The sequence below is a fragment of the Halichoeres trimaculatus genome, unplaced genomic scaffold (genome assembly GCF_033239565.1).
Source record: "Halichoeres trimaculatus isolate MK-OKI-2021-1 unplaced genomic scaffold, fHalTri1.1 fHalTri1_scaffold_7, whole genome shotgun sequence".
Lineage (NCBI taxonomy): Eukaryota > Metazoa > Chordata > Actinopteri > Labriformes > Labridae > Halichoeres > Halichoeres trimaculatus.
In genome coordinates this window covers 24976321-24994671 of record NW_027437185.1, presented here as the reverse complement: position 1 = coordinate 24994671, position 18351 = coordinate 24976321, and the positions used below count along the sequence as shown (strand labels likewise).

Sequence of the window (18351 nt, the reverse complement as noted above, 5' to 3'; positions counted from 1 at the left end):
GAAAGCCGTGTATGGTTCGGATTTGTTTTAACCGCTAACTTGACTCCAATGATCGTGGGTGAATCTGTTTGAGCCATTTGGGTTTGAGCCTTCAGGAAAGTGAATGTGGGTTAGTGACGACACTTCCCCCCTCTCGGCTTTCTTGGATTCATCCAAGTTTTTTTTTTTCTCGCCTCCAGGGCGCCGACTGTGAAGTCAACTTTTCTCCCTCTGTAAAGTAAAATCAACATAAAAACACAAAAATGTCGCCGCCGTCTCGACGGCTTCAGACGAAGCCTGTGATAACCTGCCTGAAGACTTTCCTCATCTCCTACAGCCTCATATTCTGGGTGAGTTTCTGCTTGACATGTAACATAATGGGGGACAACAAGCTAAAGGAGCAACAATGGGCGAAAAGCAGCCAACAAGACTCTCATCTGCTGAAATCACGACGACAACTCAGACTCAGTCAAATCTGCTCAGAGGCGTCAAACGTCCTCAGGATGAAAGCAGTGGTTGTTTTTTGTGGCGTCTGTGTGTTCGCATAAAGAAGCACTTGTTGAAAACCTATCAACTGTCGGAGAGACGTTTGAGCAGACCGACGTGTTGTGCAGATTTATTCGTGTGACGTATCCTAAAAACTACCGTTTGTATTTAATATACGTAAAAATGAGAAAGAAACGCAGGAAAATGACGTGTTTAATAACAGTGAAAATTATCCACTTAAGATAATAGACGACACTTCTCTTCTTTGATGTTGATCATGGTAAAATATAGAAAACTTAATCGACTTAACCCAATCATGCTAATTTAATAAGCAATTATTCGATTCAGCTACTCAACTAAATGTGTAAGAATCTCATTTTAGGATTACATGACGCAGATTACCTTTACAGTGTGGTTATTAAAAATATATATTAAAAAGCAACTTTTGGGCGATTTTAAAGAAAACAGAATATTTATCCACATTTTTTATAGAATACAGTAATTTGCAGAATAAAATTTCTTGTTGTTTTCCCTTTGAAATGTCAGGATAACCTAAACACAAGTTTGTTGGTACAAGAAAATTGAGGTCTTATCATCATTTTAATCTTAGAACGGAACAAACAGCCATCTCACCCTGCTGCTGCTGAAACAAAGTTCAGTTAAGTGCTTTTATCTGTCAATTTATTGCTCTCGCCTGGTTTAGCTGATGTCCTCCCTCAGACTAACAACATGTGTGGGCAGTCTTATAGCAAAGGTACAGGGATGATTACACCTCAGGCTGAGGGTAGTCAGGTAACACAGGTGTGCTTTCACTGAAATGTTTATTGGTAAATAAATTAACCCAGCATATGGATCATTTGCTCATGGTCTGAGCTGCAGAGTTTATCAAATTTGATTTGTAATAAAAGTCAAGGCCTTTTACAGACGCCAGTGTACACAATGTTTCTCCAAGCTCCAATTTCCCCATTGAACAAAGCTGTTTCTCCTCTCCAGCTCTCGCTTCCAAAAAAACAGTCATGATTTAATAAAAGGAAATCAATACAGCAAATTGTGTTTTCTACTAGATTCAGCCCTATATGATTCTTAATTAAAATTGTTCTTGTGTGTTTATCTGATTCAGTGCAGATCATTAATTCTAATCAGCCACCCATGTTCACAGCAAGATTTAATAGTTTACTGCCGTGATAGGAGGAAAACGCACTCCAATCAACATGATGAGAGGAGGCTAACTTAGGTAACGTGTCGGGTACTGTTCTGAAATAAGATTTTTATTCTATTTTTGTTAATGTGATGGCAGAAAAAAACTAAGTTTAAAGTAAGGATGGGCATTTCAATCAAAAAACTACTAGAGAGGCACTGGATACTATTCGGTGATTATTCAGCGTAGTTCCCTGCCCCCTGATGCAGACACTAGCAGATAGAGATCCATTTGATGACCTTGCAAACTTGTTGTAGGCTGGTTAGATAGGGATATGAGCTATGAATATTTTGCAGTGTACCTCGCAAAGTTTGCACTTAAACACTTTTTTTTTTGTAAACGTTCTTCTCAGATCTCTTTGGCTACAGAAGTCGGTATTTTTCTCCAGTCCTGAATCTCATGGTGCCGCATCTATTTTACCAGCAAAAGACAATTATGCTGTCTTATATTATCTGGAATGTATTAGTGCTATAAACAGGTTCTCTTTTTGTTTTCTTTTTGCTATTTAGGTGCAGAACACTTTAAGTAACCGCTTTAAGTTTCCCCACAGCCACAGTCTGGCAGTTGTGTCACATTATAACCAGAGACACGTGAAAACAATGGGAAGAATCAGTTTTTAAGATCAGATAATACTCACATAAACTATCCAATTTTTAATTATTCCAATTTTTGAAAGTCATGGCTAAGTTCCAGTTAGAAAACAGCCATCACTTGTTCTCAGAGGCATAGTTTATGTCTTCTGACTGCTTGTTTTATCAGACTCATAATCAGAATCTCAAGGATATGACCCTTTTTTGCATATATGACAAAAAGAAGCATCAAGTTGTCTCATTTGCAAACAGGGATTCTGTAAATGTTGTTTATTTTTGCTTTCTGACTTCTATCATGCATATCTCCCCAGTAATGAATCAGTCATCACAATAAATGTCATTTTAATTTATGGGCCTATGTAATTGTTTCTTGGTTCAGAGAACTAGCATGAAATGAGAGTAAGATTGCCCAATGAACCCTATGTAATGAATTCAGATTGTCTAATGACATATTAGGATTACATTTCAAATTTGGTAAAGAGAAAAAACAGGAAATCTAAGCCTTAAAAGAACTGATTTGAGAAAGTTCAGTGAAATCTTAATGTGAAATTATGTTTCCTTGGCTTAAGTTTTGGAGTTGCGAGAGGGCGTACACTGGAACTTATTCGATATAAATCAGTCAAATTAGGCAACTCTCCTGAAACCTAAAGTCATTTTTTATTCTGCCTGAAATAACTGTCAGCAGAACTGACACTACAGATGTAATTAAAAGTTATGTAGCCAGGCTTGTGAAGGTGTACCATAATTAGGCATCTAATCTCAGTGTCTGTGTCAGAGACAGCCCTGTTCATCCCTCTGTGTCACTTTGATGCTGATCTCACCCTGCTCTCCACCTCAGGTCACAGGTGTGATCCTGCTGGCTGTGGGAGTGTGGGGGAAGGTGAGCCTGGAGGCCTACTTCTCCCTGGACGCTGATGAGAGCACCACTAATGCACCATATGTCCTCATCGGGACCGGAGCCACCATCGTTATTTTCGGACTGTTCGGCTGCTTCGCTACATGCCGCGGCAGCCCGTGGATGCTCAAACTGGTGAGTGAGGCTACTGTGGGTATTCTTGCATGCTTCCTATTACCTTTTGTAATCATTTCCTTTTGCTCACCTTCTTCAGTATGCCATGTTTTTGACCCTGGTGTTCCTGGCTGAGCTTATAGCTGGCATCTCCGGCTTTATCTTCAGACATGAGGTGAGTCACTCATCCAGAACAATAGTATTTTTTAAAAACAGATCAAATCAGCTTAGTAAAATGTGTAATCTTTTTTGTTTTGTATCCATTGATAGATCAAGGAAAAGTTAGATACTGCCTACAAGCGGGCTGTGATGTCCTACAACAGCACAGACAGCAGCAGCGTTGCAGTCGATGCCATCCAGAGGACTGTGAGTGGATGCTTTTGAACCACACATATGATGTTTTATTTATCTGACTTAGTGTATTACTTTGCAAACCAAAGCACTCAAGAAAACTAGACGACATAGATAAGTTAGCCACACCTCAACATTGTCACATTTTTCTCAAACATGTCTGCCTCACTTGTGTTTTCAGCACAGATGTTTTCCCTTTGGAGGATCCAAAACATCTGTGCTGACATCACTGAAGACAAAATGCAATTTCCAGCTTTGTATTTTTTAATTATGGTTGTATTTTTTTCTCCTAAGGAATCCATCTCAATTTTGTTGCTGTCTTTTTTTCGTCATACAGTTGCATTGCTGTGGTGTGAAAGATTTCACTGACTGGAATACCACTCGTTACTTTCAAGAGAAGGGAATCCCAGCAAGCTGCTGTAAAGACAGCACCAACTGCCCAGTGGACGTCCTGAAAGACCTCAACAAGGCGAAGGATGAAGTGTACAACAGGGTGAGTTCACTGATACACCCGCCACTCCTTATCCATGTAGTCTTAATTCAGAGCTTAACTTTGGTTGGTTAGTTTTTGCGTAACACAAACTTTTTTTTTTTCTTTTTTGAAAGATTCAAAAACAACATACTTTTTCCTTTCTGCTTTGTAGGGCTGCTTTTCACTGATGACCAGTGTGATGGAGGCTAATCTGGGAATCATTGCAGGAATTTCCTTTGGAATAGCATTCTTCCAGGTACATTCCACATTGTTCTGTCAAGAATTAAGAATAATAGAAACAGATTTACTTATAGTGTTTTACAGTGATTGATGTAGTTTCTTGCTTGGAGGGAAAATCTGCATTTTGTTAGGTTTTAAATCGAAAGCAGTACATGAGACTGACGTGATGGCCAAAAAGACTCCAATCAGATGCTGCTGCTGCTACAGGACAGTTCCACTCTTCTACTTCCACTTAAAGCAGCCATAGTGATAACACCCAGACTTTGTTAGAAGCCCTGCTTGTTAAAAAAAATCAGATTCCTACTGAGGGATTCCTGTGGAAATCCCTGCTGAAAGTGGCAGGATAAAAGCTAGTTGGCTAACTAAACAAGGTGACACAAGTTAGGGTTATGATATTCTCATGGTTTAAACAATTTCTGTAAAAAATGATTGTTTCTATTTCTGCTCTCTGCAAATTATGACATAACGTGAAAAATGTGCACAGAAAATGACGTTAAATCCACTTTTGAACCAGATACATGTGAACAGTTTTCTTGCAAAAAACATGTGAGGATCAATGCTTGATAGAAGTTCGGATGCAATAAAATGATTTTTGCACACATTGACAGAACTGCCTCTGACTGCTTTGAAAATTAGATGTGTTTCTGATGAATTTGAGGCTAAGATGTTGAGTGTTTGCACTTTGACTATTTAAAGCCTGCTCAGAGCATCCCTAAATACATTTGCAGTCAAGTTTGAGCAGATACTTCAGGTGCAGATCAAATCATATCAACATGTAGTGTAACATTTAACCTTTGTGTTACGTTTTGACAAAGATATGCATATACCAGTAATAACTAATAACGGTTAATAAGTGTCCTTTCACATTAGCAAGAAATTGTGTGCTTTTAAATTGGAGATAAATATGTTTTTGACAGACCTATGTCTTTTGTATTTCCCCTTAGCTCATTGGGATCTTCCTCTCCTGCTGCTTGTCTCGATACATAACCAACAACCAGTACGAGATGGTCTGACAGCAATATTTCCACAGGTGAGTCTTTTTATTGCAGAGGCGATTCAATGATGCAGTGTCACAGTGAAATGCATTCTATAACCCATCTTGTGTGTTTTTGGTCTTTCTCCATAGGTTACCGATGGGCAGCTCCGGATGCAAACTGAGTGAAAAGATTCTCCTGTGACTTTTAAATATTTTGTGTTTGTGTTAGTTGATATTATTTTAGAGAGGGAAAAACACTTGCTGCTTCTTCTTTTACTCAGTGCCACCAAGGGAGTCATATTAAAGGGATGTTTCCTGCAGCTTAGTTTGACCAAAAATACAAGAAAAGGGACCTGGACATTTCAACTCGTGTGACTCGTAGGATAAAAAATAGGGATTTCCATTTAGCATAGGTGTTGCTATTATTTAGGTGATTAACCCTTCAAACTGTCAACTATTCAGTTTCTTTGTGGCCTTGTTCAATGTTGCTGCCTTACTTTGTAATTCCACTTAAGCTAGTCTGTAGTTTAGCATTTAAATCTAGATGATGAGCTCTTAAATGTTAAACTTCTCTGTAACACTAAACTTTTGTGTGTGCAACCCATATAAGCCTTAAAGAAAGAGTATCCAACCTTCAACTTTCTGTTGGGGTGATTTTCAGTGAGATGAGCTTGACTGATTCTGTAGGCCAGTATTGTCAAAAGACTCCGTTCAGCGTGTGCCAATACAGTCACCCAGCAAACTTTATATTACAGTGTTAAAATGTTATATTTTTGTGAATGCATGTGGTATACTTGAAAAAATAAAGATAATATTTAGTATCTTTATCTGTGTGTGCAGCTCATGATGTCTGATAAAACAAACATTTGACAAACATGGCTCAAAAATCAACATTTTTCTATTCTTAAGGCTCTCTTGAAGTATTTAGTTTTATTACAGTTTGCAGCCTATTTGGTACTGATGCTCATTTCAAGCTGTTTTTAATGTATATTATTTTTATACGACGTGGAAATAGCACAAAAATGTCCTATAAATATAATATAAAAACACCATAGAGTGCATGATGGAGCAGTACAGAACTGTCACTTTTCATGATACAAGCTTTTAGACAAATCGACTTTGCATATAAGTTAAAAATTAAGCTTTAGAAGTAAAATGTCACCTCATTTTTTTTCCTACAAAAGCCCTAAAGGTTATGATTAAAAGCTGTCACAAAGATCTCAACTTGATTTTCTTGTCCCGATACAACCAATCTTGTTATTCAAAGGGTAGTTGTAATAGTTATCTTGTATGAAGAAACAACGCTTGTTTCCTCAAGATTGCAGGATTATTATTTTGCAAATTGAATGTATTGTCTTGATCATGACCCTGTAGGGCTTCTGCAATACTCTTCTTAGTTTTAAAGAAATCAGAAAACTTGCTTCTGTTTGAAGGTAGAGTCAGATAACTTTGACTTTGGTTAAAATAATGACTTTGAGTGCTAAAGCTAGAGAAAACATTGATCTATGCCTTTGTGAAAGAAATGGATGAATCTTCTAACCAGACAATATTTTAAAAAATAAAGAGTTTCCATGCCCTGTATACAGAGTTTTAACAAAATTTACACCCTACAACCAATGCTATGATTTGTATGACCTTCAGAGGCTTATTATTATTATTATTATTATTATTATTATTATTATTATTATTATTATTATTATTATTATTATTATGAAACATTTTTAATTTAAAAATTAAAAGCTGTCTATAGCTACCTACCGGTTTTAATTACTTCAGAAAAACAGTATTTAAACATTTTTGAAAAAAAAAAAAAAAAAAAAAACTTAACTCTAAGTTTGTTCCTCCAGCGGGAAAAAGAGTTACAGGTGTATCTAATGATTTTAATGACGCGTCAGGGACCCGCGTCATTGATTACCTCTATAAGGTACACCTGTGTTGTTTCTCTGGTTCATGCCACTGTATCATCCCGAAACAAACGAATTAATCCGGTAAACCCACAAACTGGTGAATAATTCAAGGTTACACTGTAGTTGGACGATGTGTTGGTGTTGATCGACTGCAAAGAAAACAGGACGGAAATATCATCTGACCGCCAGGTGGCAGCGCTGTGGAACAATACAAAGGTAGACCTGCTCGGGAGGCACGAGGCAAGAAACTAAAATCTCAGAGAATATTAAACAAGTTTTGAGCAGGAAAGGCAAAAAAGCTGTGATACACACTTGACACGCAACGTGCCACTGTATTTTGTTGCATCACTGTAGCCCTGAGGATACGAACCGCAGGGGAAAATGTAATAATGCATCTAATAATACGCAAATACCTCTGAGTGACAGCTGTAATGAGACCTCTCATTGGTGCATTTCGGATCAGACGCTTTGAGAGTCCGCCCCTATCTTCAAAGCAGTCCAATCAGCTCTCCTGGAAAATACGACGAAGGCGGGATTTTCTTATTTCCCCCCTGCCCAGCCGGCTTGTTGGTTATAAATACAGAGTGCAGCAGTTTGTGTTCTGAGGAAGATTTCGCTTTCCTTCACTGCAGGTGGAGTTAGGAGCCTGAGAAGACTTGGTTTGTCTGAACAGCACGCCGAGAAAGCTTTTCCTCAGGCCCCCCCGTGCTTCAGGTCAGTATGCATCCGTTGTATTCACAGGTTTCCCAGCACAGCCTGTAGGGTTTCAACACCAGGAAGTCAAGGTCATATTGATGTGATGTCAGCATTAAAATGCACTAACTGTAATTCTGTATGCTAACGGAAGAGTCATGTTGTGTCGTGGGTTTTATTTTGGTGCAAGATGTAAGATACTGTTCTGGTAATGAGATGGAGAAACAAGCCGCATCCATTACATCAGATTTCCTGCAACCCGGCTGTGCTCCGGTGTGTGAAGTCACACTGGTCCAGCTATCTTTGTGGGGACCTGACTTTTTAACCTTTTTGTTTTATGTGAGGACATTTTGAGAAAAAGTTGACGCTAGGTTTTGAAGTTTGAGTATGGTTTTGTACATGCAGCATTGCTTGGTGTGTATTTTCAGCATATAAAGCCCAGAAATGTCAAGTTGTTGGAGTTTTGTGCTTCATCCCTTCATCCTCTTATTCCTTTTTTCCTCTCTGCAGATCAACCACCTCTAAAAACACAATCAAGCACTTTGGCCTTGTTTCAACAACTCCACCTGCAAGCTCTTATTTGGCAACTTAAGCCCACCTGAAGCCTTCAAAATGATGCAAATCAGCAGCGACTCAGTCAGCAACAAGCACTCTCTTATCAACGTCATGCACCGCTTCATAGCAGCCACCAACAACATGGATGAGACCATCATGGTGCCAAGCCTGCTGCGAGACGTGCCTCTGGAGGACCAGACCAATACCATGGAGGAGGAGACCAACAACAACCACGAACCTCCCTGTCCTAACAAGCAGAGGGACATGTACGAGCACTACCTGCTCCTCAAGTCCATCAAGAATGACATGGAGTGGGGCATGCTGAAGAGAGAGGTGAGCACTGGCACCAGCTTCCTGGAGATGGCGGTGAAGCAGGAGGAGCAGCAGCCCGTCACAGGAGACCTGCCCCTTGATGACAACTCAGACCTGGAGCATCAGTTTCACTATCACCTCAGGGGACTGTTTGGCGTTTTGTCCAAGCTCACACTGCAAGCAGACCACCTCACCAACCGATACAAGAGAGAAATCGGAGGGGGAAACTTCATGAGATAGAAGTCACTACCTGCTTTCCTTTTTAATTCGTTCCTAACCTTTCCCTGCTTGACTTGCACATAGGATGTGTCGACGGGCCCTACATTTCAATCTAACAGAGCTCAATGGACGGTTAATCTGGTCAGGGTAACCACTCTGTGACTTCTCCCACTCCTGAGTAGCGACACTCCAACTTCCTCTTGTCCCCAAACTCACCTGAAGCCAGTGACGCCTGCACAGGTCCCTCTGCCTGTCTCAGAGCAGAGGCTGACACTTTGTGTTTGGTGGAGGTTTATGAAATCTGTACCAAGTTCAGATGAAGCACAGCTCTGGTTTATGCAGAACCCTGTCCTCCCATCTCATTTTGGTTAATTCATTTTCAAGTTGTCATTGATCAGATTGTGAATAAAAGGTGTCTGACTGTAGGAGAAAGTGAATACTGGTTATTCTGTCCCTCCTGTACATTTCTTTTAAAGCTGAGCTGAAGGGCTCTTAACCTGCAGAGGTTTTAAAACTGTCCACTGTAACATGGCGTGCCTTGACTTTTATATAGCTTTCATGCCCTGTTCAGTTTCCCTGTCCATTGTCTGACTTCTTCCCTGGTTCAAGGTGTTGATGATGAAATGATACATTTGTTGTCCTTGGGTATTTCAAAACCAATTTTATATTAAATAAATAATTTGACTCATGATGTCTTGAGTTTCTTTTTCTTAACTTTGTTTTAGCTTGGGTAGGATTTGTGTGAAGGTGTTTGACATGCAGGAACAGGAAACCTTAAGCTTGCTTGTTTTTTATATAGTTGAGCAGCTTTATGTAATGTAGCTGTCATGGGATTTAAAGTGCTTTACTGAGGATTTACCTAAAGGAGACCGTCTAAAGCTGGGTTGCAAAACAGGTCATGGCCTCCTAAGCAGAATTTGTTATCTTAAACACGTTTTATGCTGCTGCTGTATGCAAATAGTTGGTTGTGCTAAAAGGCAAATCACTTGCAGTGTATTTGAAGCACTTGCATTGAAAACCTTTAGCTTGTTTAGCCTTAGGGATGCAGGGAACCAAGTTTTTGTAGTAGTTACAGAAATAAAATTTATTGTACTTAAACATGCAAATTTACTTTATTACTCACCAGCTGTTAGCCTGCCTTTGAATGTTTTCCATTACATATATATATATCTGATACCAATACAATCAATTAGGTTGTCCTGAAGGGTGGAAATATGATGCCATAAAAGCTGTAGGTGGTATTTACCCATTACATGTGACAAGTTTCTGTTCAACAAACTTCCTAAAAAAAGGGCACCTGCTGGGACAGGGAACTGGTATAAAACCAGTGGAGAATACCAGTCACACTGAAAAATGTCAGAAGCATGCCATTAAACATTGATGTATATGTTACTCAAGCTGGTTGCACCCTCCTGCTGCCAAATCTATCCATCACTGGGTAAAACCCTCCCCTTAGCAACAGTTCAGCCAAACCAGCCAATCAGCTAGCAAAGGTTTTTTTCCCCCTCTCTCAAAGGCACACCAGTGATGAAGAGATTGTAGAGTGATGAAGGGCATCCAGGAAGCAAGAGGAGGGCAGACATGGTCAAACAAAACGATGTTCCTCTGACCAGCAGTAGTGAGCATGCTCGAGCCCTGTGTGAGCCCTGCATTTAGCAGAGCTGCCTTCTTCTTTCACTCACAATGGCCCATACAAATGTCTGCTGAACAAAATGGCTGTGCTGGTCTGTGAGCTTCAACCCACTCAGACAAAGTGGGTCAACTATACTGGTGACAGCTGGCCAGGCTGCGCTTCATGGGTAAGGAGTTTCTGGTCTGTAAAGACATGACTCAGCCGTAAAGACTTAATGGTTACTAAGCACTAACTTTGGGGAAAAGTGTGTGTAAAACTTGTTTTTGAAGTTGATGCCACATCTAAGTGTTGGTTGATGCTAAAGCTACCAGTTAGCTTTGATTAACTTAGGTTTGTTCAAACTCTTGGAACCAGAGAAAAATGCCCAACTGACTTTGCAAATGATGAAACTGATCAAAAAAGCAGCTCTATAGCTAAGCCATCAAAATATGACCTCATGTTTGATATACACAAAAACCAGAGCTGGAAAATGAAAAACAACTGTTGAAGGGCTAAAGCATCAGGCTTCTCTCAAAGGAGTGTGCATCTGTTCCCACAGCCCTATGATCCCATATATATATATATATATATATATATATATATATATACATACATATATATATATATTTTTTTTTTCTTAAAAATTAGATCCTATGTTCCCACAGTTTCCATATTTCTAAGATTATTATCATTCCAAATTAGGCCCAATTTTCCTGCACTTCTAAGATTTTCTTTGAATATCTGGTTTTGTTTGTTTTTTTGACTTAAGGTAATAAAATCAACTTTTGGCATCTAAAAGCTCTGCTTCAGCTGAATCCTTTTTGATCAGTCTGTTTCATTTTTTCTTGCAATGATTGTGACGATTTCTGCTGATTATGATCGATATAACATTACTCTTCTTTCATTCATTCATTCATTACTTAAAATGTTCTCCCAACTGATTTTGTGGTGGGATATGTCTTAAATTAAAAGGGACTGAAGGAGTACAAGACCTTATTTAAAAAAGTCCAAGAAATTTGGAAACAAAGCGCTGACCCCCTGGGCACCTAAAACATCTGTTAAACCATTTTCCATATTCTAAACGATGAAACTTAAAAGATAAGGCATGCTAAAAGAGAGACCAAGAAGTTCTTCACACAGTACAAACTAGCCCCCCTTTGTTTTCCGCTTTTTTTGTGTGTGTGTGTGTGTGTGTGTGTGTGTATGTTTGTTTAATTTTCTGGATCAAACTTTCCAGCTGCTCTGTTTTTGAGGCAACATTAACCTTGCATGACACAAAGAACTGTTTTAACCACTGATATGTTTGCACTTAGGGCGCAATCTCACGCCCTTGGCTCCAAAACAAGTGAACACTTTGTTGCATAATACTACAAGTTAGCAAAGGTTGATATAGCATCAAAATTTTCAACATGAACATTAAAAAAGTAATTTGAATTTATTAAATTTGAGATCAATGTGTATTTATTGAACTTGAAGACTTGAGGTTGATTAGCCCAAATTCTTGGTATTAAAAAAAACAAGGGGCTAGCTTGCTTTAGGGTATATTGAAACTGATCCAAAAGCAGCTTTTAAGACAGTTTATAAAAACATCACCTCATGTTTGACAAAGAGAGAGAGAGCAAAGTAAGAAGTGAAGGAACTGTTGACAGAGTGTTAAATTTGAGCTAATATGAGGTTAAAATATTTGGTATGGCTGATAATATTTGAGGGAAATGTATTCTACTCATTGATTTTCTTCTTTATTTTCTGTTTCATGCTCTTGCAGCTCTTGCAGGTCATGTATCATGACACTGATGTTGAGTAACACTACTCCCAATGCCAGCTTGCACAAATGCAGCCAGACACATTGATGTCTGGAGAAATCTGAGACTGAGTTTCAGCCATGCAGTACATTCATGATTTGAAATGGCCAAGGAGTTTGAGGATGTGTTGCTTTTAAAATAATATAATACATGTAACTACAAAAAAATGTGTTCAAGAAAATTTAACTACAATTAATACATACAACCACATTTCATTCAAGTATGAAATGTGCATAGACTGATAAGATGACTAGGTGAACAATAACATAGTGTAAGATGTTGCACATGTTGAAATTGCACCAGTTCTTAAATTGAACCAGTGATAAAAGCAAGTTATTGCATGTTAAGAAGATAGTTTAGAAGTGACAAAGTCTGAACTCTCAAGTGGCTGTTAAAAGTTTGTATGCTAAGAGAAAATCATCTTCTTACTCAACATACTGAGGACTTTATTTAAAAAAAAGGAACATTTAAGGAAAAAAGGGCTTGGTGTTGCCATAGCTTTGAGTTCAGGCTAATGTGACCAACAGACCTTTGGATGTGTGAGACGTTTGGTGTTGAAAGGCTTCTTGAAACCCTGCAGGGTTGGTTGGTCTCTGTCCCAACCCGCCTGGCAGCTTGAGGCTGCGTGATCACAGACTTGGCAGACAATGGCAGTGCCAGCCCTCTCTGGCTCCACCTTGGCAGTCTTTTGCTCAACAGCTGTAAAACCCCCACCTGACAGCTATGAAGCAGCAAAATGCCACGCAGAGCTGAGCTTATTACTTGGAGAGAAGGTCAACCCGACACTGGATAATGACAGTTAACGCTGATAACACAATTTCTAAAATACGTCTTGTATCTCATCAGCCATAACATCGATAACATGCTGAATATCTGTCTGCTCCAGCTGCACCCAGTGAACTCTTATCACTCAGTCACTTCTCTGGCAGTACTGTTCCCTGAGTAAACACCTGAGTGCTTTCAGTATCATATTTGTTTTAATATCTGAGCAGGCTCCAGGTAACCTTTGAGTTACCTGTGAAACTAAACAAAAGGGACAAAGATATGTAAATACTTGAGCGTAGGTGGATATGAATAGAGCAGAGAGAATGATTGCTGACAATAAAACAGCTAAAATGAGTTAATCATGACATTAAAGAGACCTGTAGCTGGTTTTTACTTACCTGGAAGGTCTATAAAGCCAATATATTCAGCCATGTAGAATGGTCAGATTCTAGGCTGAAACTCATCCATCCTGTGGGCAAAGTCTCTTAATCTAACTACTTTATGAACAATAAAAGTCTCACTCGTCTTCTTCCGAAGTGTGCAATTCAGTTGGCTGCTCTGTAAATACAAAAAACAAACAAACAAAACAAAAAAACAAAAACGTGTGCAAGATGGCCGCCTAATGATAGGGGACCCACTCCTATGTTGATGTAAATTGCTTGTTTTAAGAGCTTATATTCTTCTCATTTTAAACTACTTTAATCATACCAATTGAGATTATATTCCATTTCACCCAAGTCTGTTCTGCTTATTCTGGCTAAATTCTGCACACTGCACCTTTAAGCGTCACAAGTTGAGATTGGGTTTTGTAGCATTTTGAGGTAGCACATCCATTGTAGCATTCTCGTTGTATATTCTCGATCAAATGACAACGCAAAATGTGCATGTTGCCTTGATGTCAGCACTTAGAGTAGATATAACAGAGACAAAAATAGCCATTAAGAAATGGTTTGTTTGTATCCTAACTGGGGTTGTATGAGGTACCTGTCAGCAGTAAGTGCGTTACCCACCTGGCTGGTGGAGTGGCACGGGAGCTAAGCTCTTCACCGCTGCAGACTGGGTCAGTTGTATCATTTAAATTCAGTAATTTTGTGAAAATTCAACCCACTTTATTTTTTCATATAAATAACACTGTATTTATTGTATTACTTTAGAATGAATCAAGCACTGTTTCAGGTTACTTGTATTTTTGTGTTGTAAAAGTAGCTCAAGGTGTTTTTTCTCAATTGTTGCTGCTGCAGAAAAACAAAAAAACAACTCTAAATGGAGGATTGGACCTCAAAGTTGCTGTGTCTCACTCAATGTGAGCTCATATTCTAACCACTGAGGCAATGCCCAGTCTGTGTTTGACTTGGTCCCTGGGAAACTGTTGTCAGGGAGGAAAACAGGTTTGTTATTGTGTAATGAGATGAACGTGATCTGCATGCCTTAGAGTTAGCATTACTTAGCATTCTCGTAGTTCAAAACTATCTCGTGTGAAAGACAGTGAAGCCCACATCAGTGTGTGTGTGTGGGCTAAATACACAATATGCTGGCTTGTGCTGCAGACGTAATGAGAACCAGCATGCTCTCTGATGAAATTAAGACTCGTATCCACTAAAGTTGCATGGAGACAGGATACTAGTGTGAAGGAAACAGAATTCCCCAGAGAGACAGATGTGTGTTGGTTTTATTTCTCCTATAACATGAACAAATATATAAAAGAAGTTTTAAAAAATTATCATTAAACAGATTAGCTAAATCTTGTAGTCAATTTGAAAACTAGTTTGTAACATCATGTCTGAGCAGGTTTAGCTGCAGTGAACAGCCTGGACTGGATGTTTCAAGTTTTTTAGAGTAGATACTTCTGTTCAACCGGACTGTCAGTTTAGCTGTCAAACAAACCCATGGTGTATAAGTTAGTAGATAACATTTTGTAAAATGAATACATTTTTCTTTTTGACACTTTTTGTGGCGCTCTGCCTCTGTAAATTTGCCAGGTTGCTTGTTCACACATGTCTGTCATAGCCTGAAGTCTTCTACGTTGGATGAGGGATGGAGGGGGAGGGAGGTCAGGACAAGACATCAAAAAAACACAGGACATGCCACAGTGTAATTTAACAGTAGACAAAGTAACAGAGGTCCATGCAGTGATGATGGAGTCTAAGTTTTTTTTTTTCAATTATTATTTCTAGTCTCATTTCAGGTTCGCACTGGTTACATGATACAAACATCCTCACTTCTGCCTACTTTGCACTTTTCTTGAATTTCCCAGAGTATCTCACATCAGCTCAGCCCAACTTTCTCCTGGGAGGCTGTCAGGAAAAGTTTTGAGTAATATCAGGGTGAACATTTTGCAAACATTTTAAGGGGATTTGTAGGAATTCTGTGCTTGTGTAAACACAGCTGTACGGTTGTTTGGTCTGTAAACAGCCTATATCCAATCAGTCCACAGACTTTTCAGTATTTTGGCTCTGACCCACTCTGGAGCACAGCTCATTTCAGAATTTAGGGGCAGAGTCCCCTTAGGGTCCCCTCTTGGCTCAACCCCTGTCTGAGCACTGAATCTTTAAAATTACCCTGATTTTTCATTCTCAGCTCATTTACTACATCCAACCTCCCTTGATTTATAGGTAAATTTGCTGACTGTTGTCCATCCAAGTATCTTCCCCTCTTGGTTTTATGGTATTATGTGGGTGGGAGCACCATGGCAACTAAGTATTTGCAGCAGGCCAGTGAGCTCTACTGCACGTCATGCACCCTTCTTACTTCCTGTTTAGAAAGAGAAGAGGAAGATCTTCTTTATTAATCTCTGAGGAGGAAATTATTTTATTCATTTTACTCCAGTGGGGTCCTGCCTCAAACACATGCACAAAAAGGATCCTGTGAACATGAACTAATGAAGACATATTTGAGGTTTGCTAAACTCGACTTGAGCCAGCAAACCTCTGGTTCTAAAGCAATCCCCCTATTCAGTCAGTGCAAAACAGTAATCTTTAAAATGTTACAATTTTGCATCAGTGTGAAGAAACACTGTTAAATTTGACATATTCTACAGCAACAGGGATTTCTACCATCAATTTTTTTTTTTCCACCATAGATATCTGCCTCTCAATCTACATAGCAGAGCATGTTCAAAGTAGGAAAGTGAACATAAATGTTTGGACAGAAGACTACAGGTAAGATGTAACAAGGTGTCGTCAGGGATTAGGTTAGGTAACCGTGGAAGGATAATGCTGATCTGTTTGTCCTGTAGTGATGTAACCTACATTAGCACTTTTCAATTTACTGCAGCAGAGGACATCCTCTGGTTTATGAGCTTCAATATTTACATTTTATTCCACTTTCTTGCTTCTTTCATTACTGTGAATTAAACTGAAACTCTACAACTCATCAGCTCTGCTTTTATAGAAGTAAATCTTAAACATTTTTGATATCAGATATTAAAATGAACACTCAGATTTTAGTGCCTCTTCCACCATTTGCACTGCAGACAAACCTGCATGGGCTGAGCATGTCAGCTGCAGTCTCTCCTATTATAATGCATTTTTCAAACTAAGACCACTGTTTAACCTCTGAACATCACACAGAAATGCTGAAATGTGTTGTTAGTGCCCTGAGTGACTGGTTACTGTCCAGTCTTGCAGACTCAGATCAGCCTCAGGTCTTTTGTCTTGTCAGGATGGAGAAGCAGATGTGAAGCCAGGAACATCGTGTTCCCTCAGACGCAGGCTCTCCCACTGAACCCCCACAACTCAGACCCCCCTTTACTCACGCACCTCCTCCACCATCCACTCTCTGCCTCCCCACTCCTCTTAATGACAGACCTGAGCTGGACTGGTATCTGTGTGTTCTCTCTTTTTAGGGGGAAGAATCAATCAGTGTGTTGTTTTGGTCACAAAGAGCTTCTTGATGAAATCTGCTCCTTTAGGAAATACTGATTAATTCTGAGCACAATGCAGCCTGTCTTTTGTTTGTTTGCTTTTTTTTTCCACAGAAGAAACCCCGTTGACCCACGGAGTAACGTGTCACTCCGCCATCACTGGTGAACCCACCACACCACAGCCAGTTTGTGCACTCGCCCATATAGAGGAGGAATGCACAAGCTTATGTAAGAGAAGTGGGTGTGGAGTTCAGCTGGAGCAGCTTACAGCCTGACACAGACTGTCTCTGAGAGCAGCAATCCTCTCAGCCCAGCCTCTTCTGCACACACACGCACACACACACTCCTTTCACTCTGTGTTCTGATAATGTAGGTCAATACAACCTGCTGCCCTGAACATAATGCACACATGCATGTACAGTAGAGTCAGGATCAGGTCTGTGCATGTGAGATGAAATGCCCTCCTAGCTTTTTCCACGAACTGCTGTGAGAACTCTGCAGACATGGTACAAACCTGCAGGGCTTTGGTTGTAGAGAATAGTGAGTAAAAACAGCATTACTGCTCAAAAATTAACTTTATAAACACAAATCACATGTCAAATTATGCCAAAGCAAAAGCACTCATGTACAAATACACTTTGAAGTGCTGATCAGGCAGAAAAGGGTTTTACTGTCCGGAAAGAGGTCTTCAGATATCTTCCTGAAGTAAAAGTAGCAGCAGCCCCCAGAGAACGACATGCTCTTGCCTGTTGAAGTTTTGCATACCTTGACAGCTTGTAAACACCCTATTTACATTTGGCTCATCCTCTGGAGGTCAATGACACTCTCCACTCTGATACGTGCTCGTGTTCAGGGCACATGGTTTTTGCAGATTCCCGCCCTACAACGCAACACATACTTATTTGCTCACAGTCACACACCCACCACCCACAAGTAGACGCCCAGAAACGTCCTGTGCTAGAAAAACGAAATACAGTTAGAAGTGTGTGAAGATATAGACACAGACGCTGAGTGTGCCCTCGGGATGTTTCAGAGTCCATACATTGTTTCATCTCATTACCTTTGAGTAAAAGTAGAATATATAAAAATAAAAATCTCAAGTTAAATTGATTATCATGTAGAATGATATGTTTTCATTTTAATTGTTAAAGGCACAGTAGGAACTTTTTCAGATTTTGAGGTAGTCTCACTCTTGGCTCACTGGTGCATGTGTCAACTGTGCAACGCTTTGGGACCCGCTCCCTAAGGGAACCCATGACAAACGTGCTCCCTTCAGAAGATGAAAGGCAGGAATTCACTGTCAGAATCAACACGTGAGAGCCT

General features: G+C 39.6%; 2 protein-coding genes across 3 annotated transcripts; both read left to right on the top strand.

Moving 5' to 3' along the window:
• Positions 1 to 50: 50 nt before the first annotated feature.
• On the top strand, positions 51 to 6128 carry tspan6 (tetraspanin 6). Its single transcript, XM_074674153.1, has 8 exons — positions 51 to 329; positions 3092 to 3283; positions 3363 to 3437; positions 3533 to 3628; positions 3951 to 4106; positions 4258 to 4341; positions 5270 to 5355; positions 5452 to 6128. Exons 1-7 carry the CDS (start codon positions 243 to 245, stop codon positions 5336 to 5338), a joined length of 759 nt encoding a protein of 252 aa, XP_074530254.1. The 5' UTR covers positions 51 to 242; the 3' UTR covers positions 5339 to 5355; positions 5452 to 6128.
• A 1110-nt stretch (positions 6129 to 7238) lies between these two features.
• On the top strand, positions 7239 to 9675 carry mid1ip1l (MID1 interacting protein 1, like). Of its 2 annotated transcripts, none has more exons than XM_074674826.1 (3): positions 7239 to 7424; positions 7841 to 7922; positions 8412 to 9675. In XM_074674826.1, exon 3 carries the CDS (start codon positions 8514 to 8516, stop codon positions 9006 to 9008), a length of 495 nt encoding a protein of 164 aa, XP_074530927.1. In that variant the 5' UTR covers positions 7239 to 7424; positions 7841 to 7922; positions 8412 to 8513; the 3' UTR covers positions 9009 to 9675. The 2 variants fall into 2 exon arrangements, with proteins under 2 accessions (XP_074530927.1, XP_074530929.1); XM_074674828.1 differs by having other exon boundaries at positions 7239 to 7448.
• Positions 9676 to 18351: the final 8676 nt, after the last annotated feature.